Here is a 25,332-nt window from a genome sequence, read left to right on the forward strand (position 1 = left end):
CTCAGTGTTGGCCAGCAAAGTCGATATCAGAGATAAAGGGTCTGTCAGCCAAAATATCCAAAACTACGCCTCAACATCAAGGTCAGAAAACCTTTGTTATTCCCAAGCAAAAAAATGTGTCTGCTTCATGTCTCTTCTGACTTGTGATGAGGCTTGTCCCAGCAGGCTCTCCAGGCAGCCACTCGTTATAAAGCCGCGTCCAGAGCGGCTTTGCTCATTTGTAGGAAGGACAAAGGGGGTGAGAGGTACCAAGCAAAGCCGAACACCTCTGAGCTTTGACAGCCTCTGCATCTCTCCCCCCTTCTCTCTCTCTTTCTGAAGCAAAGCAGAACCTCTTTGAAAAGATGGTCCTGGAAACCCTGAACCCAATGCACTACAACATCACCAGCCTGGTACCGGACACCATGCCCGTGGCCACCGTGCCCATCCTCATCCTCATGTGCTTTCTCTTTCTGATATGGAACCATGAAGAGACCTCATCAATACCAGGTACATTAACTTTAGCTACTGTGCCACATTCAGGTTTTCAGAGTAATTTTTTTTGTATCTCAAATTTAAGTGACAAAGTAATGCTGAATAATCGTGGTATGACAACAAAATTTATTATGAATCAGTTTAAGTAATACAGATTCTTAAAAATTCCTGATAAAGGAAATCAGGCTTATTCTAACTTCAGAACTTCCTTAATAATCGTGGCTTGGCCATATGACATTCCTTCTTCAGCTTTATTCTGTGTATGCTAGAAAGCTATAATACTATTTTACAACTCAGGATATTCTCATTTTCATGTGCATTATAAACTGCTTTTTGCATGTTTTAAAGTTTAAGTCTCTCTAAATTGCCTTTACTCTAAACAGCTATCTAAGAAGCTGTTCAAATTTTAGTAGGCTATCAATCTTTCTCTATCTTTAGCACTGAAAACTCTCCAGGATCAGAACAACATTGAATTCCCATTCCCTTCTGGAACATTTTGGGGGCTTGTTCAGACATTAATGGCTCAGCTTGTTTTTCCACCAGATGCAACACCCTGCTGCATGGAGGAGAGCAGTGCACGGCCTCTCACAGGAGCTGGACAGGAATAACTCTAAAGCAGTACAATGACTCCTGGAAGAAATCCTGGGAAAAGACCCTTGCTCAAAAGAGCATTTCTTCTTTCCAGGATGTCATTGTCCCTCCAGAAGCAAGCAGCAGCTGGAAGCTGTACAAAGCAGCAATGAATGTTATTTGCTGTAGGTACCACTGAAAGCACGACCGGCTTCCTCAGACAGTGAGACTCCACCAGCACTGCTGCAGCTCCTGAGAGAGTTCCAGAGCAGGACTGTTTGTGGGAACTGCCCTGCACAGCCTGTGACTGCCGTGTTAAACACCTCCTCTCTAAAGGGAGATGCTCAGAGGTGTTTTCTTGTCCGTGAGCACTGCTGAGACCAAACCTCTCTCCCCCTGTTTCCTAGGGCCAGGATACTGCATGGGAATTGGTCCCCTCATTTCACACGGCAGATTTCTCTGGATGGGAGTGGGGAATGCCTGCAACTACTACAATAAGACATACGGAGAATTTGTCAGAGTTTGGATCAGCGGTGAAGAAACATTCATAATTAGCAAGTAAATCCTTGTTTTCTATACTTAATAACTTGAAAAGCTTTATATCTTTACAACCTTTTTGCTACTTTATTCTAAAGCAGAACTGAAGTTATTCTTTTCAAAAATTGTCCTAACAAAAGCCTATTACTTTCTGCTATTCACAGACCATTCTTTTTAATCTTGTGTCTGTTTAAAGACTCTGCTACTGAAGTTTTGGTGAATTCTCTTAATATTTTTTGTGGATAGGAAAATACTGTGGCTCAATCCTAGAAATAATTTACCATCTATTTTGCTATCCATTTATTATTAAGATAACATTCAGTTTAGGGATCAAGGCTTACTGCAATGTGGGATTAAGTAAAATTTTCTGTGTTTTTAAATTTCTCCTTAAAGTGTAAGTAAATGCTTGAATGTTATGGCTCCAATTCAGCGATTTATCTAAGCAAATACAGCATTATTGTATTAGGAGTAATTCCACTCCAATTAATGGGATTATTCTTAGGTTTCAATTATGCACAGTATTAAACATAATGCAAACTTCAGCCTATCATTTTATTAGCTCCAGTGGATGACTGCTTTCTTCTTAAATTGGATTATTACAAGTCATGCCATGAAAAAGAAAAAAAAAAAGTAGTAAAAGGTTTACACATGTAATTGATAAAGAATCAGAACCCTTTAAGTAACAATGTCAATCAATTAATATTTTCATTAAGTAAAAGCTTTTGAAAGACAGTGCAGCATGGAGAATAATCACAGAATTTGCCACGTGGTGCAAGTTAGCTTCACCTCTATTTAAACCTTTGTAGAGAGAAGTAATCATGACAAGAAAATTGTTTGCACTCCTATCCTACAAAGGTGTTACAAATACCAACTAAAGTAGTAAAGTGGTCTGATAATGCTCTGAAAGCTTTGAAAATACTACCAACTCTTATTGCTGTCTTTCCCTCTCCGTGTTACCAATTCATCAGAAACAAACCAGGAGTGCTGCTGAACAATGTCAGATTTACAGTCAATACACTGTTTCTTTTCAGACATTTTTTGCTTTAAATCATTGGCTATTCTTAGAAAACAAGTATTTAACTTTTTTTAAAGCAAGAACATAAAATAAAATTTTCAGTGGATCCTAAATTCACTGCAAAACTAAACATAACCTGGCTTCTGCAAAAGAAAATCAATGTCATCTTTTTTCACCAATGTCATCGGAACTTTTAGCATCAAATCTAATACTGAGGTGCTAATGCACAGAGAGAAGGACTTGCAGTCTTGGTTGCAACAGCTGATGTCTTTTGGAGGACTTCATTAAATAGTTTTGTAAGGAAAACGTGCTTGTGCAGGGTTACTTGACAAAACCATTCTTGAAACATTATGATGTGTCTCCTGCATAGAGACACGTGGGATGGGAGGAAGAAAAATGAGCCTGCTGCACCTTCTCCTTAGTGGGCACAGCTGTCAGAAATCAACACCATCTTTTCATGTTCAGGGAAATACAGATGGTATACCCTGACATGGGAAAAAACTTTAATATTAACTTTACATCCAGGTCATGCAAAACTATGAAACGAAGGATGTTTGCAGTCAATAGCAAAAGCCACATTTACATTACCTGACTGAAAAAATGAACTAAACCCATGTTAGTAGTCTGGGGTTTGGCCCATAGACTATACTACACAGTAAAGACGGAAGTATATTGTTTCATTTCAAATCTTTGTTCTGATTTTCTTTCTTTTGGTTGGATTCTCTTTGATCACTGTTTCATCACATCCACATTTCTGAAATGCTGGCTCCCCCTAAAGGAAATTATATCTTAAAGCAAGAATGCTGTCTGCCAGCACCACCAAATTAACCTTGCTGACTGTAAATATAATTATACATATCATGGATTTCCCTTACATGTCTCTTTAAGAATATTTATTATTTATCCCACATGTACCACCGTATTATGATGATGCATATTTAAGTGATGCATGTATTTTTATACTTTCAGTATGTGTCTGAGAGTGACCAAAGAGCTACAAAAGAATACATAGCATTGACTATACAAAAGTAAAGCTGTCATTTAGTACACATCAAATATTTTACCTTATCCTCTGAAACATCTGACACTGGGCACTGCCTAAGTGTGTCATAGATATCTACACATTTCTGTGTATACATATTATCCAGCTTAAAATCCTTCATTAACCATTCACATTTTTATTGAAAAATAGTTTAAACCTGAACAGAACATCTTATTGCTTTAATATAAATTCTGAAAGCATTGATCAGATTTTTAATTATGTAAAAGACTTCTAATTACGAAAAAGGAACAACATTTCGTGCTAAGCATTGTACTTGCTGCTAAATTAAGAATGCGAGTCAGCACTTGGGAGCAACTGTAAAATGTCAGAATACAAATGCTGTATTTAGTCTATGAAACAGTTCTTTCATTTGGGCCTTTTTCCTCCTTCCTTCCCCAGATCCTCAAGCGTGTTCCACGTAATGAAGCACTGGCACTATGTGTCTCGGTTTGGGAGCAAGCTGGGATTACAGTGCATTGGCATGTACGAGAATGGGATCATATTTAACAACAACCCAGCACACTGGAAAGAAATTCGACCCTTTTTCACCAAAGGTAACCCAGGGTGCCCTGACACCCTGCCTCACTGTGGCTCACACAGCCAACCCCCCCTGAAATGCCATTTTGTCTGAAACCAATCCCTGTATTTTCCTTTCAAAGAATGATAAACCAGTGAAGCTCCAGAATGGTTTTACACCAGCCACTGACACAGTAATACCTCTCATTTTATCAACACTCCTGTCAGCGCTCGAGGCATTATAAAGAAGGTACAAGAACTAACAAACCTTTTGTCATTTTGCACGAACGCCCCAGCTCTGTCTGGCCCCGGGCTGGTGCGGATGATCGCCATCTGCGTGGAGTCCACCACCGAGCACCTGGACAGGCTGCAGGAGGTCACCACTGAGCTGGGCAACATCAACGTGCTCAACCTCATGAGGAGGATCATGCTCGACACATCCAACAAGCTCTTCCTCGGGGTCCCCCTGGATGGTACTGACAGCGCCACTTTTGGGCCTTGGGATGGCTCTGAAATGCATAATCCAAGGAAAATTCATTGGCACCACTCAGCAGTTTTGTCACAAAATAACAGAGCAAGAACAGATCCTTGTATCAGCATATAATTAATTGAAATTGATTTAGTATCATGTTAGTTACAAAAGAATTTTATATGACCAAAAGTATGCATTAGCTTATCACCCACCTTAAAACTATTACCCACCATTTAAAACTATTTTCATGCACCAATTTGGTACAATTCCAATATTAAATTCTATTCATGCAAGAATCTGAAATCTTTCCGCCAAATTAAATTATTGCTCTGAAAAAATTCACCTAAAATATTATGTTTTCTATTTCTTCAGCCTATAACAGAAATAATATTATCAGGATGTCTAAATTGCCCATTTCAATGTTCTGCAATAGTTCTGCTTCTGATCTCCTGTGGGAGACTGCTCTGGCTGACACGCCTCAGCATCTTTGTAGCAAGTTACCAAGAGTTTCTGCAAAGATACAGACCTTTGTACAGTGTGCATTTTTTACAATGTTACCTACCAGTTGCTTATCAAATTCCCAGGAACTTAGTGGAGTAGGGAGCACAACCTTATTATTAATTATTCTGAAGGATTTCTCTTACTTGACTAATGACCTCTTTTTCAACATTTCTTTTCAGAAAATGCCATTGTGCTTAAGATTCAAAACTACTTTGATGCCTGGCAAGCACTTTTATTAAAGCCTGACATATTTTTTAAGATTTCTTGGCTGTGCAAGAAGTACAAAGATGCAGTGTGAGTATCAATCGTTCTACAGAGCATTTGCTTAGGATTCTTTCTGTCTTTTCATGAAGGAGCATTTCCCTTGATGTTTTCCTCTGCCTTTTAGAAACTAAATTGTGACACTTGCAGAGGTGACTGCTGAGGTCCCCTGTCTGCAGAGCCAAGACAGAACGAGGTTTGTCACTGGTGGTACAAGTAGCTGAATTCTGGGACCAGTTTAAGGCTTTGTCTATCCAGTCCCAATTTGTTCACCAAAATATCAGTTCATGCACACTAAAAATGTGAAACTAAACTTTGTCTGCAACTGGACAGCAAATACCACTTCATCCATACTGTGGCTTTTCCTTGTCTGAACGAATCAGAGCAGCTTACAGCTCACCCAAACAGGGAAACCCATCTGTCCTCTTGAGGACATCCACAGTCCCCTTGAGCAGTCCCTGGTCATTGGATCTCTCAACATGCATTCTTGAGTCAACCACTCATTTATGAGTTAAAACCCGGGGCTTAGTGTGATAATCTGTTTCAAGGTTGAAGGGTTTTTTTCCAAAATAAGGAACAAATACATTTTGCCATTTTCCTCTTTGCAAAAGCACAAAATGCCTCTTCCAGTTTTGTGATCTTGTTTTCTGTCTTGTGCCAAAAGAGAGCTGGCTTTAAAAAGAACTGGCAGTTCACTTTTTGCATTTTGGATTTATTTTCCATCTAATGAGTGAAATTGCTCCTCTTAGGAAGGATATGTAATAAATTGCTTTGGTAGTGCTACATAACATCAGGGCTTTAAGGAAATTATCAGGTTCACCCAAATTGACAGCTCTTGAGCACTAGACACAAGATTCACCTTCTCTAATATTTGTTTGCTAGTTTTATTATGGCACTGATTACTGCTTTATCCTGTGATGCTGACAATAAACTATTATGGGCCAGTTATTACCAGAAAGCCCCTGCAACCAAATGCTGATATTTCAAATGCAGTCCCATAAGAAAAAGGACTTGTTAATAAATTTTTATGGCAAAAAAAAAGAAAAAAAACTCTGGACTTAAGGCAATACAAAGAACCACCACAGGATATGAAGACTTCTAATATTTCTCTGATAAACTTTGCAAGAAAGACCTCTTGCTATTTCTAATACATAAAATATCTATAAATATTGAGATCTTTATTGGGTTTGAAGTTCTAAATACATTTACCCTGGAAACACAAATTCTCTATCTCAACAGTAACATACCCACATTTGAAAAGCCTCAAGATTTCATTCAAAACCTTTTCAAAATACTTTTTTTATAAGAATTGCCCTAGAATCTATAATTAATTGAAAATTCCCCCAAAATTTATAACAACTTTTGAACTTTACTTTTTCCACCACTGAAATACAGACTGTTGACACAGTATTACTATTCAAATATGAAATGTTTGAATTAACTCTACTCCAAGATCCAAATTTTCTAACATTTGTCTACATTTTTCTAAAAATCATCCCTTATGTTCTCTAAATTCATTTTATATACTGATAAAATACAGTATAAAATGCAAGGAAACAAATTCTTCAGAAAAGATAATACATCTTTAAAATAGATCTTTATTCTTTAATAATGTATATAGACACCTTTCTCTCCTTTTCAATCTGTTCTGTAAAAAGAGATTAAGATTTCATTCCAGACTGACAAGCAATTACTTCAGAATAATAAGAAAATACACCTTGCCTAAGTATTACTACTTTTGCAGAGAACCCTATAATATTCTTAGGAATACTTAATTTCTGCCATCCTTAGATGCTTTTTTTTGTTATATCTCTGTATTTCTAATCATACCCTGGTGCAGATATTTATCAATGTGTTGGATTTCATCTGTTTTCAGCAAGGATCTTAAAGGAGCAATGGAAATCTTAATAGAACAGAAACGACAAAAGCTTTCCACTGTGGAAAAGTTGGATGAACACATGGATTTTGCATCCCAGTTGATTTTTGCACAGGTATTGGGAATTTACTCAAAATATGGCTAGTTTTGGTTTTTCTGACATTCTCCTGAACACAGGCTTTGAATCTAATCTTTATATGCCTCTCTAAAAGTCACATCATCATAAAGGGATGCTGAGTTGGTGCTGTGGAGTCCCTGAGAGAGACTCAAACAGGAATACATGTATTTCAGGATCAGGCTCTTCTCATATTTATTTCAAGGCTTAAACACATGCCTAAAACTCTTGCATCTATCCCTGAGTGTCCTTCAGTCTTTCCCTAACCCCTGTGTGTTATTTCATGTATTGCCTTCTGTTTGCAAAGGTTTCAAATGCTATATAACTCCTATCTTGTATAATATCTGACAGCTCACAAACTCAGTGAGGAAATGCAATAAACTAAAAAGAACCTGAGCTAAGAAGTCACATTTCTGCTTTTCTGCAAGGCACCACACACCCATCAGAACATGAGATTTCTGTCATTCTCTGAAAGACAAAAAAGAAATGCTATTTAGCATAAGATGGACTGTCCAGAAATTGTGCAGTCTATAGGATCTTTGTTGGCATCAGAGGCCAGCAATCAATATTTTTTCCAATTTTTTTTTTTTTTTTCCAGAACAGAGGGGATCTGACTGCTGAGAATGTGAACCAGTGTGTGCTGGAGATGATGATTGCTGCTCCTGACACTCTGTCTGTGACTCTCTTCTTTATGCTAATCCTGATTGCAGAGCACCCCACAGTGGAAGAGGAGATGATGAGAGAAATTGAAGCTGTTGTGGGTAAGCAGGAGCTGCAAAGTCACTGATATGGGAATATAATTTTGCTTCAGCAGTGATCTAATTTATCTAAACCTGCAACTTTTAAGCATTTTCTCCTAACAGTAGTGTTTGCTGTAAATCATATGCAATCCTATTGTATGTAAAAGATTATATTAAAGAGCAAATGAAAAAATGTGAGAAATTTGTAAAGTAAAATAAAATAGGAATCACCAGAATTTATAATCTATTAGAAATAATGTGGTATATTCTCACCTCAGCAACCACAGAGTAAAATCAGCATTCACCTCAAGTTCACTGAAATTATTTTCCTGTTACCCTGAAATAGCAAAAGGGGGCACTTGTTTCAAATAATCCTAATCACCAGTATTTCTCTGTGCTAAAATACAAAACTTAGAGAAGTTTCATTATGACTCTAGAAGGAAAAGACTAGACAAAATTAAAATTATATTCTGCTGTCATCCATTCTGATCTCAAATTGGCCTCCTCTAAGTACTAATTACTAACTATTCAAAACACAATCAAGATATTCCAAATCTGTATTCTTCCCCTTCTCTAGCCTTCATTCAAAGCCTGACACTGAACCAATATAGAAACTAATTTCATCCACTCTTATTTAAGTCTTACTTCTGGTCTGTTAAACACCAGAAAATGTATCACAAGTCTTTTTTTCTAAGGTACTTTTAATAATCCTTATTGTACTGTCCTCATGAGAATACTCACTCACTCACTTTCCCTGCTTCTTTCTGAAGCCTTACCCTCTAAGGTAAGAATGTTGTCTTTTCCTTAAGGAGTGCCCACCACAAAGGTGCCTTTTGTCTGCAAGCCTGCCCCAGCTGCAGGCAGCCTGCTGCACATCCCAGCACCGGCCCCGCTGCTGGAACCTGCTCATCCTACCTGGAATTGTCAGGGATGGGATGGACACCCATTTAAGGGGGAAAATTTAAGGTCCCTACAGAATTAGCTCCAGACTATCCCCAGGTTCTGTTTGCTGTCAGCTCCTGGAAGGTTTATTTGTTGTGCCTTGTTGTCTCTTGTGCAAAAGCCAAAGACCCCCAGAGTTTTGTTGCTGACTAGAACAAAGACTAGGAGTGAAAAGAAAAAGATGAGAAGATTGTTAATTAACAAACTAGGGTTTAAGTTAATGAGCAACATACCAGACTTCCTCAATAAGTAAGTCTACAAAAAAACTCCTTAGAAGCTGTTGGACCCTTCCTACAACTTCAGAACCCGAGAATCTTCCCAAAATGTTGTGATATTTGTACAATGAAGCTGTTAAATTCCTAACCAACTAATCTCTTCACCATCTGCTTTATTCCACAAGGCGACAGAGACATCCAGAGTGATGACATGCCCAACTTAAAAACTGTGGAGAACTTTATTTATGAGAGCATGAGATACCAGCCCGTGGTGGACTTGATCATGAGGAAAGCGCTACAGGACGATGTCATTGACGGCTACCCCGTGAAAAAGGGCACCAACATCATCCTCAATATCGGGCGGATGCACAAACTCGAATTCTTCCCAAAGCCAAACGAGTTTTCTCTTGAAAATTTTGAGAAAAATGTAAGTTTTCTGCCTTGTTTCTTACAGAAATCTGGATGTTATTTATTGCTAATGTCTCTTCCTCTTACTTTGCTCAAGAACTTTGTGACCCTAAGACTGTTTTCCCTTTGTCTAAGTGCCTAGTTAGCTATACAACCTGCTGATTACTGTTGTTATTATTATTAGAGCTGGGCAGATATTTTCCTATCAAGCTGCCTCTTAAATAAAGAATAATTATAATATAGGAAACAGTTTTTTTCAGACATAATAGTTTTGATTAAAAATCTCTGATTAAATTTGTCAGACACACATGGTTGCCACTAGAGCCATGCCAGCAGCCCACACAGAGCTGAGGCTGCCTGAGGATTCTCTGGAGAGCTGAAGCAGTGCAGTAGCTTCTCAGAAACTGGGGATCTAATGCCCATGCTATTCTTTTTTTTTCTTTTTAAATTAACAATATTTTATAGATCATAATGAAAATTTTAACTAACACCGCAGATGTTGAGTAATTAAGTTCCTGTTCTGCACTGAATTTCAAATGAAGTTATGTTCTAACTACCAGGAGAACTACAATCAAAAGCAGTATGTGAATATTTTTTCTTCTTGTAATCCCCTACTGTTCGAATCATCCTTCAGATTATTTACTCAGACCTCTGCTCTGCTGATTACTGATGAAACAATTGGTTTTGTGAAACTGTATTTGTTCAGCAATAATAACCTGGAGAGATTAAAACTGAACTGATATGTTAGCAGCTGCACACATGAACACTGACAGCAGCAACTTCAGCTTTAAAGAAAGAAACAGACTACTTTAATAAACCAAAAAATGGATTTTAAATAACTACTTTAATAAACCAAAAATTTTACTCACCAGTAAAAACACCTGAAGCAACAGCTAAGGAAAAAAAAAAGAGAGATATGAGAGATATGTTCAAGCCAGAAAAAAACTTTAAGGTTTACCTATTTCTTATCAAAAAAGCTAAGAATACCAAATATGCCACACACAAAAAAATGAGCATTAATCCACCTAGTTAATATTTCTCAACTGCTATTGGATTACCCTGAGCAAATTCTGCACACAGCACTAAAAACAACAGCTCAAAAAAAAGTTTTTGTAGAAAATTCAAGAGAGTAAGTGATGAAGTTTATCAAAATTACTATTCTCTGTGAATAGACTCCATTTTGCCACCCAGTATTTACATTCCAAGTATTTCTCTCAAAACTGGATATCTTGCTTAATTTACGAGGACATTTTGCTACTAAAAATATTTCCCCTTGACCAAATATTTAACCACACATTTTCTATCTGACTTGATGCATTCTGTTTGCCACATAATTATTCTGGCAGGCACAATTTTCCTCCAGTTCTCTAAGTGAATAGCAATCCACAGCATTATTTATGATAAGATGCCATTGTTAGAATCTAAACATTTTTCCATTTTCTCAGGCTGTGCATTTGCCATTGTGCTGTACTGCCAGCTGCTGTACTTGCTCTGTGTTATAAACACTTGTGTTTATCTATAATTTTTCCAAAAGCACAGCTCAGTTTATTTAAAAAAAAAAAATAAAACAGAACATTTGTCAGTCTGAAAATAAGAAAAAGCAGTACACTTTTTTCCAGATGATTTGATATAAATAAATGCTTTCTACTCTATTCTTGTTCAATAGGAAATCAGAACATGGTTAATACCTGACTTTTTTAAAAAGAAGTTACACAGATGAAGAAAAATAATTTATTTATAACCAGACTTTCTTTTTAACTGATCTACTCAATGGCAATAAAAGTAGCAGAAACTAGCTGTTGATTCTTCAGTAGTCCTGGCAATCCTGCATTTCGTAGTTCAGCTGACAGGGACAATAATTTTATGTGTTATCTCTCCATCAAATATCCAAAATATTAACATTTAATTTTATGACAAATTAGTTCTCAAAGACTTTAGCTTTATAATTACAAATGGAATAGGTGTACGACTTAGTGATTATCTTTAGACAAGGCCTGTATTTCAGATAATTATAAGCTTTATAATGAACATTTTCTGAAGAACTTTTTAATGAACTTTAATGCATTTGAAGAGCAGAGGCTTCACTCCATTTCACAGCTTGCGGTGCAATCCCTGCAGTTCCCGGGACAAACAGACAAATACATGAATAGAATTCAATTGTTTAGCTCTGCAATTCCTGCTACCTCTGAATTTCCAAGGGCTGGTCCATGCCTCTGTCAGTGCCTGTAGCTGGGCCTGACTTGGGTGGAATTTCCAGCGTGAAATGAGGAATTGCTCCTAAAAGATTACTTCCACAAGTTTTTCAGAATATATCTACTACCAATTTCCATCATTATTTTCACTGCTCTTACAGAGAAAAACCTGTCTCTGAGTTTATTCCTCACATTGCTCCCCGCAGGTTCCTTCCCGCTATTTCCAGCCCTTTGGATTCGGCCCCCGGAGCTGTGTGGGAAAGTTCATTGCCATGGTCATGATGAAGGCAATCCTAGTGACTCTTCTGAGGCGCTGCAGAGTGCAGACAATGAAAGGAAGAGGCCTGAACAACATCCAGAAAAACAATGACTTATCCATGCATCCCATAGAAAGGCAGCCTCTGCTGGAGATGGTTTTTACACCCAGAAGAAATGCAAACCAGAATCAGGGTGATAGAATGGATCAGCACTAAAGTTACAGCATTTTCTCAACCACTCAGAAATATTCATCATTCCTAGTTAAATACAGAAAGAAAAACATTTTGTTGCCCCTAAATGACTTCAGGTGACACCTTGTTCTGCCTGTGCAGCAGAACCACAGGCCACAATTGGAAAGACCGAAAGTACAGAATAGTTTTGTTGTAGATGAAGCCATGCTACACGATTCCTGATTATTTTTTAAAAGCTTAGAGCTCAGACAAAGTCATGCCTTCCCTTTCAAACACTGCCAGTTCAGAGGTTTGAGGGTCAACAAACGAACATACCTGATGTGTGTTTAATTCCCTTTTCCCCCACCTCCCTGAAGCTGGACCCAGCAATATTTGACCACAGCAAAAGCTCCAATTATCTGTTTTCAAAACAGCTGAATAATATTAGCTCATTTCAAGACTAAGAAACAATTTAAAGTATTTAGGGCATCTATAAGTTGTAAAGAAATGTTGGAACAAGAAGTCATTCAAACATTTTTCTTTGCCATGTTTTGCTGTCCTGTTGAACACATACCAAAGATTTACAGTGTCACACAGATTTTACCAATAGCAGTAATTTGCAGAGTACTAGGTAATAATGGTAGTTGAGATAACAGTTCTATGTTTTTAAAACCCATCTCCTGCTGGATGGGATCTGTAAACATCTTCATAAAGGCCAGGTGAGAATGAGGTAATGAACTCCAAACATTACCACCAGCATTACAGGGGTGGGGTGACTTTCAGCCCCACCTCCTCACCTGACTGACTATGGAAATTTCCCACCTCTCCTCAGCTTCAGTAAAGGTCAAATTCCCTCTAAGCTGCCTAAGGTGTGCCAAATCCTTTTTTTAACCTGTTTTAGTTGCTCAATTCTACTTCAGAGAGTAAGATTTGGAGTTGCTGTGTTCCCACACCGCAGCAGGAGACAGTGTGCATCCCTAATGATCCAAATAATTCCTGGTGCTGCTTCTGTAAGAGCTCCGGGCTGTGTCCTGCTCTCCAGCATCTTGCTCCACGCCCACTGATGTAGAGAGGTTCTGAGCATATAAATGCTCTCACAAGAGGCAAATTTCACTGGGCAAGTGCCCAGAGCTTGGTGGTGACAAAGGAGGGAAGTTCTGAACTAACAAGCAGATTTCTAGAAAATGTTTTCCTAGGTGCATACACAGGTTTTTATTTTAACTATAAACCAGGCTGGGGTTTATACTTAATCCTTAACAGGAAAAAAAGTTCAACTACTCAACCTTTCTTTTCAGAATTGACCATTCTTGAAATTTATACAGTCTGGACATTGATATCTCTACTAGCCTAATGAGGAGTTGCCAGCTTGGTCAAGAAGAAAAAGATCTTCCTGGCTAAATGACAACATTCCTTGACAGAGACTTTCCATTTTCATTAAGCTTGAGTTTTCATACTGTGTAACACAAAGAAAGGGATTTGCCAGATAAAGTGCCTTGATAAAGACAACCAACCAACGTACAACAGGCTTTACATTAACCTTTTCCTTCCAAGACATTTAAACTATAATAGAAGGCAAAAAAAAAAAAAAAAAATTGTGTCTTTACTTTGAAAATATAATTAAAATTGATTAATTAATCTATTCCCTCAGACCAGTGATTGCAGGCACAAGTCCAGCAGGGAAAGATCTATCCAGTAGCACAGAAAAACTGCAGAGACCCAACAAACAATCATGTGCCCCACCCAAAGGTAATGAATTAGACTGGGAATGATGACAAAGAAGAGGAGCTGCATATTTAGGGTAATTCTCAAAGCAACATACAAATTTTCTGTAGTAATTTTAAAAAAAATCAAACTTGAAAGCCCTTATTGAAGAATTTATTGCAGCTAGGTTACTTTTAAAACTGTCTCCATAACCTTTGCATCATACCAAAAATTACAACAGCAAAGTGCAATCCTATACCACCTGTACATACAGAAAAAACTGGGCAGTTGAAGACCCAAATAAATAGGATTTAATGGTAAGACTCAATGGTCTTTTCCAAATAAAAAAGGTTCTATGTTTCTAGGATTTCTATTTTTTAGGTCACGAAGTGACACAGTGGTATGAATCTGTGGAATATCTAATGTAACCTCTGTTTCTACATTCTTTGTACCCTTTAAACTAGGAAATTGATAAAGCAGCTGGAAGATGAACAAACAAACACAGCCATGTTTAAAACCTTTTTACGCTTTCTGTACCATAAAACACTTCAGGGTGCTTCAGTGGGCATGTATTTCTTATTTGCAGAAGAACTCTGAGAATAAATCCACTGAAGGCTTTTTTTCTTGGGAATAAGCTACTATTTTATACACAGGATACATATCTTTGCTTACTTCACACACAAAACCAATTTTGTAGTGAGTATTTACTGTCTGATTTTCCCACTTAATAATTATAGGTCTCGTCCAAGTAAAATTTTTCACAAGCTTGAAATTAATAAATTGTCATTCAAATTTTGAAGTAATTTTATGAAATCAAATAGATAAAAAATGCATGCTGCTCTGATTTCTTAAATGTAATCTATATTGTTGAATTTGTAGGCTGGAACTTCAGAAAAATGATTACCATAATTATTCTATGGACAAAATAAAGCAGTATCATCTTTTACTTTTTGTCAGCAAGACAACAGAGTTATTTCCCATTGTGTGTGAAGTACATTCTTTCTGGTATGTTTTGAACATAGCATTTCTGGTCCTCTGGTTTCTACAGTATTTAGTTTGGTCCACATTTGGACAGCAGAGCTGTAATTAATCTGAGCTCTCAGCTCATCCGAGTCCTGTTCTCCCTGACTTTATTTTGGCTGTTCCTCAGTGGTCTGTTTGCATGAACATTTGCACTGCCAGGTCCACTTCCCCATCCCATAATCTCACGCGTGCTTGAGAGCTGCAGCTGGGGAAGCAGAGTTCCAGAACTTGCCATGGGGTGTGACCAGATTCAGCCTCTGACCGTGCAGAACAGAGCTCTGATTTTGAACAGTTTTACCAGCAGGGACTGCACAAATCGGAGTGGCTTCTTAAACCACATCGCGTCCGCAGTCATCAGGTGACTGCTCCATTAATGTTCAATGCACACAGCAAACTCCACTGTGTCTTACACTTCACTGTGATTATGGGCTGCTCACTGCACATGGATGTGGATGTTGTCAGCAAATAAAGTAAGCATCAAATAAAAGTTGTATGCAAAAGAGTTTAAAGTCATGTTTCATCATGTTTTCCCAATCTGAGAACCACAAGATTGCACTAAAATGCATGAGTGTGTCTGCATGCATGAACAGATCAATGTATTAGATACAAGGATGAATTCTACAATGTCCTAAAATCAAAATTCCCATTGATTTTAGAGACTATATTGTATTGCCAAGATATTTTTCATGACAGTAAGAAGGCATAATTAAAATAATTTAAATTGATACAAGACTACTTTCCTAGGAATTCACTTTATCAAAGCTTTAAAAGAAGGATGACGTAGGTTTTGGTCGTTCTTAAGATAGCAGATATTTTGAATATAACCAAAAAAATTGGCTTAATCATACAAATAAAGGACTCAGCTATCACTGAGAAGAGTATCTAAAGTAATAAAAAAATGAAACAAAAAATAATTAAACTGACTATAGAGTTGAAAGTAAAAAGTTTCATCTCATTTTCTACTCATAAAAAGACAGCACAACAAATTCAATTTGTATCCAATTTCTAATTTATTTCACTGTCAGATTTAAAGCTTTCAGAATGATAAACATCTGGCTGAGTGACAGGGAACTGGAAGGTAGTAAATGGCACACTAAAAAACAAAATTTAAAATATAAAAAACCTCTTTAACATAGCTGCAAATAGATTTTTCAGAGAGTGACCTGAGATGCTCTCAATGAAAATACTTATTCTAGAATTTTACAAGCCTTATTAGCAATCTTTAAACATTAATAAACAATTTTTTATTTTATAGCTTGTTCACTTTCTGTATTCTCCAATACAATCCAATGTTATAGCCTCAGTTAATACCCTATTAAATTCAATTCTAACCTCAAAAGAAAATTCCACTTGATAGTTTCCAGTGGAAAGGAATGCAGTACCATTTGATAGAGGAAAGTAGTTCAGAATTTAAGCCAAATAAATGATTTGTAGTTTAAATTTGTAATTGGAATTTGTCCTGACGTACAATTTTAAACAGGACTTAAGGGGTTAGGCTGTTAGGTGATGTTGTATTGAGTCCTACCTACTGTTATTGTGAGCCTTAAAATTTACTATATTGATTTATGAAAGTGCTGGGTTTGCATGCTGTGATAATTGTGCCTTTTTCAAATGCAGATCTTTAATTTCACAGCGTAGACAAGCAGTGGATTCCACACACGTATTCTCCTGTGGCACTCATTCCCCTCAGGTACAGCAGGGCATTCAAAAGGAGCCACAGTCAGTCACTCACAAAAGTCCTCAATGCATTAAAAAAGAACCACGGTCACTCATAAAAGCCCCAGTGCTGCCATAACCTGAGTGATGTTACACCAACACACACTGCCATAACCTGAGTGATGTTACACCAACACACACTGCCATAACCTGAGTGATGTTACACAAACACACACTGCCATAACCTGAGTGATGTTACACACACTGCCACAACCCGAGGAGATGCTGCGCCCTGCAGGTGTTTGCTGCCCCTCTCCGTGCAGGTAGCCTTGCTCAGGTGCCGGCACTGCCCAGGAGCTCCGGCAGGGCCCAGCAGATGGCGAATTTCTCCTGCCACAAGCACAGCTCAGCTCTGGCTAAGTCCCTGCTGATGGACCACGAGACTCCTGGGCTCACTCAGTTATTAAACACTGCTTGAGGAAGATGTGGAGTCATTCTGGAGTCATCCAAAGTGTGGAGACAGAGAGAAAACCAGCCCGGGGACAGAGTTTATTGGCAAGAAATCATCCCTCTTATTTAATATTCCATTTAGCACTGGCACAGAACACTTTCCAGTATCACCTTTTGCTGAAAGAATTCTCCCAGTCTAGTTGAATCTTTATGTATCATTTGGCATCAAGATCAGCAAAACCTAACTTGGTAGGGCTCAAAATGATTTCTGAGAAACTGTAGGGCTTTGCTGGTGTTTTAAGTATAATTCAACAATTAATTTGATGTACTGATACCAACACATTCTCTCAATATGATATCTTAATACAATATTCTCTCTGTTGCTGGCTTAATTTAATGTAGTGCCTCTATGGCATTATTCCATAGTGGAACAGCAATCACTAAGGAAACATTCTGGTCTTTGAAGTCAGATTTTTATGAGCCAGTGCAGGGCCCAACACCTCATGGAGCCTCACCACATTTCTACAGAAGGTACCAACTTATCAGCCCAAGAATTGAGCAGGTCTTCATAATAACTCTTTATTCTTTAATTAATTGCTGGTCAAAAAATCAAGTCAGATTCAAAACAGGGCATATTTGGCACAACGTGCACAACTCTATTAAACAACCTGATTAGAGCTGAAATACCTCCCACTGGATTTCAATCATTTAATTCCTCTTTAATTTCAGAAGGGCTGATTAGCATTTCACTCAATGCCTTATAAACTTACCCTTACCTTGTAATGATATGTAGATGGAGTTGAATTTCATTCTCCATTTAACAATCATTGAAATATTCTTGGCAAGCAATTATAGATCAAAATAACTATATTCAGAAACTGCACCTTCTAACACCTATATGCATATTTGTATTTACATTCATCCTTTTTAATTCCAACAAATATTGGAAGATATTTTTCAGTGTTAAACAATTGTTCAAGAGAGACATGAGAAGAGTATAAATCAGTATTATTATAATATTAAGTATGGTGCTAACTGCATTAAGAAAATTGCCACTTACTGCCATTTCAGAAAGCACATAATTAAATTTTGCAAAAGAACTCTGTCCAGCTACTGAATGAATTCTAAAGCAGCTGCAAATGGATCTTTTTCTGTTTGAAATGTTTTCAAATGGAATATCACCAGCTCGGATGTATAAATACAAATGTAACTGCATGCATGGTCTTCCTCTTAATGTTAACAACAATGCAAAGAAGATAAATTCATTCTACAGAAGTGTCATCCATCCATTGTATTGCTTCACCTAATGAACTCAAAGCATGTTATGAGTATCAATTAAATCTTTGCAATGAAGCTGATTTCATAAACTCCTGCCTCAAGGAAAGGTTACAGTAAAAAAACACAATGTAACTGGCTCTGGACCTAATTACTCATGGGCCCCTTCACTCGGACAAGGTTTGGTCAAAACCCCAAGGCGTGGGGACAATAATCCATTTTAAATGTCTTTGCTTAGATGTCAGGATGCATTTGAGTCTGCATCTATGAGGATGGTGTGAGTTAACAAGATTGCATACACAGTGAACATCTGCCCACATAAACCAAGCCATTAACAGTTTAACCAAAGGCTGCAGAGCAGGAACTGTCCCTGACAATACTTTGGCTCCAACCTCCAGTAAAACTCAGGGACAGCAGGAAGTTTCAGACTAAAGGGAAATGGGAAGGTGAGCCAGCTCCTACTGTAAATGTGGCTCCAGAGAACCCACAGGGGAAGATGATGGCATCACCATCAGGAAGAACATCTTGTCAGAACTGGGACACAATGCCTTGTTGGGACACCCCACCTTGGAAGGGACAGGACTGACCTTAATAATACGTATGTGCAATTTTATTACATAATCAAGATTCAAGAACACTTCAAGAAGGATCTATACATCTTGTTAAAACATGCCAGTTGTGATTTATTATTGCTTCCTTATCATTATTAACTAGGTTAGCAGTAAGTTTTTGCAGATGACACAAAGTTGTACTCCCTAGTGGGCACTCTACCAACCAAAAACACAGCATATTTCCTGAAATAGGGGCAATGATGCAGTGTGCAGTATTGATATGCAGGAATAGTGTCTAAATTTATAAACTACTAAAAACTCAGTTTTGCCATGTCCTTTAAATCTGTGAAGTTATGGATCATAAATTTTTGAGCAGATTCAACAATGGACCTACTTAAATTTCAAAATACTTACAAAGTTTTCTATTTAAGCCTGCTAACATGTATCTGTTTCCACATTGATTTTTGTAATTAAATTATTAAATTCCCAAATCTCCTCTGAGAATTCAAGGAGTTCTCCACAGAACAGAGAGCAGGAGCAGAACACGATTAGAGCAATAGGAGATTAAACCAATCCAGAGCACCACTTCAGTGTTTGGCTTCTGAAGAAGTTGATAACAGAATTGTTTCAGTGACACCATAGTCTTTCAAACAAAATACCAATGAGTGGACTTGGATCTCAGTAAAAACCCTTAATGAATATTACTGGAGTGGAGCCTTTACAAATCCAGTGGATATTCACATGTTGGTCCCCAGTCCAAAAAGTTAAAAAGTAAACTGAAGTGTGACATTTACTCACCAAGCCTTTAGAGCACTTACAATGTGTGGTTTACAGGGGTTCGTCTCAGTATTCTGAGTCTAATGAAATGTCATGGAAAGCCAGTGGGATTTACAAGTGTAAGTTTTATGATTGCTCCTGAAAGCCAGAAAAAATTAATCTTAAACACATTTTAAAATTAATATCAAAGACTCCATGTTCTAATTGATTAGCAATAAACAGCAGTACCCATGTACAACATAAATCCTAGACTGTCTTCCTTCAGCCTGACCTCTGAGATTCTGTATAGCTTACCTCATCTGCAGAGCTTTGCAACTGTTATTTTTTATAGTATTTTAATTCTGAAATATTAAGCTTGCACTTTGTGCCACATCTGGCTTTGTGCATGCAAAACGTGTTCAGATTCTGAATTGCCTTGGAATAAAAAAAGCACTTATATCTGAATTGTCTTCAAATCCATTTCCAGTGGAGAGTAAAAAAAACCTTTTCAGCTCTTGGAGATTTAATTCAGGTTTCATTCAATAACAAATGCTCACAGATGCTTGTAGTAGCCCGACATCTGTATTTATTTCTGTATCAAAGTTAAAACACATATCTAGGAAAACTAAAGATTTAATTAACACCTCTTGAGAGCCATTTCTAAAATTACCATTTGACCACAAGTATTTGCTAAACCTTCAGTATAATTTGGGGTTTTGGTGTTACAGAATATGCAGAAATGGATATGCCTTAACTCTGCAAGGCTGTAAAGCCTATAGTCTCCTGATTACTTTAACAGAAGCACTGAGAAGTTTAATGAAGAGAAATAATTGCCCTCCCCTTGCTAATGATGATTCTGCTGGGTTATTAAAAGATGTTTTATACATCACCTCTTTTGTGTGTAACCTAGTATGGAAAGGGAGGAACAAGGACTATTTCAGCAACTACATGCATAGATACATGCAGAAATCAAACAATAACCTGCACATTGCTAACCTCATTTACTCAAAAACAAGGAATATGCAATGGTACTTTTTTTTTTTTTGCGCTCTCATCCCAAAAGTTTTTGCACTTAATGGAATAAAAAGAGGAAAAGAAGAAAATGTTTTAACTATTTTCAGTCCCATATGTACCAGTTTTCTCAAACATGCAGCAATATAAAACCACTGTATCTGAGGAAAAAAACCCCACATACCTAATTTATTAGTTGTGATGCAGCTTTCTTGCAAAGACACAAATTTTGTGTTCACAGCTCTTTAAACAAAAGTAAGCTCAAGAAATAAATTGGACTTTGCTAATCGTGGTTGCACAGAGCTCTGTTCCTACTCACCAAACAGAACCTTTTTGTCTTCCTCCCAGCCCTTGGGGAATGGTGTACCAGGGAGAGAAATGTCTGTGTAAACCACAGGCCACAAAGACTGAAATGGGATCACTGCATCTAAACCACACAACTTCTTGAGCAAAAGCAATTGCTTCTATTGAGAACAAACTGGATGAACACTTGAACTCTGATATTATCCCTTAGAAGATGACAGAGCACCATGGGGATGAAATATACACATCAAGAGTCATGCTTAGACAAAACACTTGCCAAATAATTTTCAGTTTAATTATCTCACAGGAGTAAAAATACCAGTTAATAAATCTGGACTGTAAAGTCAAATCTATTGTGCTTTCAAAATTAAATGTACAAAAGAAGCTACATTCAAGACTTCTTTAAATTATTTAGGGAATAAGTTGCCTCCAATATCTCTTTAGAATTAAATATCTTTTGAAGACAAACAAGAATGAAACATTCATTACAAACTGGCTTAAATAATTTTCCAGGTGTCATGCATTAATAACAATACGTTTTTGCCAAGAGGCCATATCATTTTTGGGCCTAGAGCAATGACTCACAGAAATAAATATCTTTTATTAGACTGATGCTTGTGTACAAGATAAACAACTGATAAGCAACAGAGCTGTCCATCACAACTATCCTGTCAGGCTGTTATTAAAGAATGTCAAAGGACTGATTGTTGTGGGGGTGATTATATCAAGTACATGCATGCCTATGAAAAGCTGGACACTTGAAATTTATCCATTGGCAAAACCCCATCACTGGTCAGAACACCCAACAAAAACTTTAAAAGAAAAAAAAAATCCCATTCAATTTTGCATAAAAACACCAGTAAAGAAATTAAAAAGTCTCAGAACATGTATTAAAAGATGCAATATTTTTGCCTCACATAGGGCAGATTATCTAAGACATCTTGTCTGTATCTAATTCTTAAAGAAGTAAAAGGCAATACAAAAGCCTAAACAGACTTTATCCTGTTCCCATTTTAACCAAAAGAGATTTTGTCAGTACCTTTCCTAAGGTTATGCTACATTTACACTCTTGCAACAGGAAGGCCATTTGTTCCCAGCCAACTCTGCTGCAATATTTTCTCCCCATATCCATAACAGAGAAGGACATCATTCTACAGACCTCTCCTTCACACCAGTGGAGTGCCTTTTTGATATTTTTATGCCTAGAATTCAAGTCAAATGCAACTCTACCATTTCCTCTAATTCTGCTGTTTTCAGCCTTGAAAGAAGATACTGAGAAAACTGTAACTGTACCTGAACCAAAGGAGGCCTTTTCATGCAAACCCCATATCTTTAATTCAAGTACTTAATCATAATTAATACTTCATTCATCACTATTTTTCTAACTTTAAAATTGTGACTTGATATCTGGATTTGTGCAAATAAGAAAGGTCCTCCTCACAAGTCAGCCCAATCTCAATAAAGATTTAATAATATGCTTTGGAAAGAGTATTGTTTTATTCTAAAATTTCAACACCTTCACCATGCCTGTCAATGGTACAAAACAAAGCAGAAATGCTGTCTCTATCAAATCAGATTGTTTCTTCAGCTGTGCCCTGTGATGGAACCAGGCAGTAGTTTACATTTTTTGCTATGAAAAAGTCTTATAGGAGTGTTCTTGCCTTTCTACATCAAAGTGTGAGGTTCTGTCTTCTCCACCTCCAGTGTCAGAAATCAGGTCCTTTGCCTATTTAACACATATGGACACACAGAAATCAGAGGTCTCTAGCTAGGACACGTGTAGCATTCACATTCTCTGGAAAATCCCTTCACCCAGGATTTTTCTCCTGGGAAGCTGAGAAGCCTCAGAGAAAAAGGAAAACAATATTATCTCATTTGCTTCTCCTCTGTTTTGTTCATGTGGAATGTGTTTGGAGATTGTTTCATTGGGTTCTGCTGTGAGTTATTTTGACTCAATGGCCAATCTGTGCCAAGACTCTGGAGAGAGTCACGAGTTTTTGTTATTGTCTCTTTAGCATTCTGTAAGTATCCTTTCTGTATTCTTTATTATAATATAGTTTAGTATTCTTTAATATAATATAGTATCATAAAGTAATAAATTAGCCTTCTGAGAGCATGGAGTCAGATTCATCATTCCTTCTTTGTCAAGAATCCTCGCAAATACAATAGAGATGATTTATTATTTAGCTTTGCTCAGGTCAGGCAGACAATGCCTGGCTTTCAGCAGCACCAGGAAATCTTGTGGAGGGTGTGGTTCTGGTCTGTCTCTTCATGAGTTTTTACAAACTACTCCTTCCTCCTGCTTTTCAACAAAGCTGCTGTTTGACAGCTCAAAAATCTTCTGTCTCACATCAAACCTCAGACAATTGTCCCACCACTGCAGCATGTAAGATAAATTATATTTTGCATAAATCTCAGGTGTGGTTTGCTCAAACTGGATGTAAAATTCTATACAAAGCAGTTGAATAGGCCAGTTAAATACAAAAAACTGATTGATTAGACTACAGGAAATATCCCTGAAACACAAATATAGCCTGCAAGTTTCTCTCTATCACTCATCCATGTATTTCTGTCATGACATTGAAGTATTTTGCTCTGCAGTCAAAGACAATTTCAATAATGAGGAATATTTTTTTCCAGGGAAATTTGCTAAAGTGCTGAAAAGGTAAAATTTGAAACTTCTTTGTGACAATGTAAAACATGCAAAATGATGCTGACATAGCTCCACAATCTCTGCATGACTGTAGGGAATTGTCAAACTGAAAGAACTGAAGTACTCAGGATTATTACCTGCTGGAGAAAGTCTAATTAATACAACTGCTGTAAAAAGAGTTTTGATAATTGAGTTTTATCAGAAATAGAAAAACAGAGGATAGAATTAAATTGATTAAATTGATCTATTGCTTTCTGGATAAAAATGAACAATAGCTAATTCTTGGCACTCACAAAAAGAATAAATTTTTGAGAGACTGCAGGGTTAAACTATAAAAACCTCTCTCCCCTTATCCAAGTTCTCCCTTTTGCTGCTCAGACATTCCAGTTCTTAGGTATTATAAGGGACATGTGCAGATCTCAACGTCATCAGGCACTCAGACACACTGTATCACCAGCAATTGGGAAAGGGTATTTTATCAAATTAAAGACAGCTTCTATTAGTCCTATTGAAGCTATGTCAAAAAAAAAAACTGCAGGGTTAAACTATAAAAACCTTGTTAAAATATAAATATTTCTAAAATATATTTTTTTTTAAAAGGTAGTAAAAGCTGTATTTTCCATTCAGAATAATCCTAATGCTTTGCTGGTCAGTCATGATACAGTTACCACAGCACCTTCCCATCTACCAACCTAGTGGGAAAGCTTCTCCCACCAGCAGTCAGAAAATCCATAAACTCTGAATCAAAGTAGAAAATTCTGATATGGACTGTCAAAGGTAAAGATGTTTACTAATCACCCTTCCTTGGCGCTCTGAGTTTTAAAAAGGAATGATATTCAACAACATTCTGATAAAGCAGCCATAAACAACAGTGTAGCTGTCAGTCCTTACTGGGCAGCAAAGTGTTTGCTGAGCTAGGAATAATTCAGCAATAGATATTTGGTTCATTCATGTGATTAAACAACATCTTTGTAAGAAAGTTCTCTTGCATTTCAGACAGTATTCACCTGTAAGTGGTCACTGGCTCATCATCTCTTCAGAATAATCTACAGTATAAAAACACAAAACAGAATGAAACCACAAAACAACAAAAAATTTACCAAAGATTTCCACATAAAAAGGCTGAATGTGGCATCCTCTCTTAAGTATTGTCCTGAAACATTGCTGACCCACGAGTTCAAGATTGAATTAGGAAGATGAGATTTGGCTATTAAATATGTATACAGATTTCTGAACTGTGAGGAAGACAAAAACCTGTAAATTTAAAGGTTTACCACATGTAACATTCACATACAATTTTTCAGAAACTGGACACTGAGTTTTATTCACAGTATTTCTTTATCTCCACTTTAAATTTGACAAGTCAAACCTGAAATCATTTATCTAAACACCTTAAATTTCCAACTTTGTTGAATTCAAACAGCCTCATATGGGGAAAAATTTCATGACATGATGGTTCAGGAAAAGACCTAAGTAACAATGTTCTGGAACTGGGATAAAGTTTCATGCCTTTTAGAGACAGAATCTATGCAATTAAGAGTTAACGTCAGAGATTAAAGGTGAGCTCAATTCATTGGTATTATTGCAAAGAAAATGGATCAGCAAATGAAATTCTGCTACAGGATAAAAATGAATGCACTGACTGAGCT

General features: G+C 37.1%; 1 protein-coding gene across 1 annotated transcript; it reads left to right on the forward strand.

Moving 5' to 3' along the window:
* Positions 1–127: 127 nt before the first annotated feature.
* Positions 128–12,392, forward strand: LOC121354453 (aromatase). Its single transcript, XM_041469114.1, has 9 exons — positions 128–489; positions 1,452–1,602; positions 4,038–4,192; positions 4,451–4,627; positions 5,307–5,421; positions 7,265–7,379; positions 7,978–8,140; positions 9,462–9,703; positions 12,083–12,392. Exons 1-9 carry the CDS (start codon positions 345–347, stop codon positions 12,347–12,349), a joined length of 1,530 nt encoding a protein of 509 aa, XP_041325048.1. The 5' UTR covers positions 128–344; the 3' UTR covers positions 12,350–12,392.
* Positions 12,393–25,332: the final 12,940 nt, after the last annotated feature.

The sequence above is a fragment of the Pyrgilauda ruficollis genome, unplaced genomic scaffold (genome assembly GCF_017590135.1).
Source record: "Pyrgilauda ruficollis isolate IOZ18807 unplaced genomic scaffold, ASM1759013v1 scaffold23, whole genome shotgun sequence".
NCBI classification, from domain to species: Eukaryota; Metazoa; Chordata; class Aves; order Passeriformes; family Passeridae; genus Pyrgilauda; species Pyrgilauda ruficollis.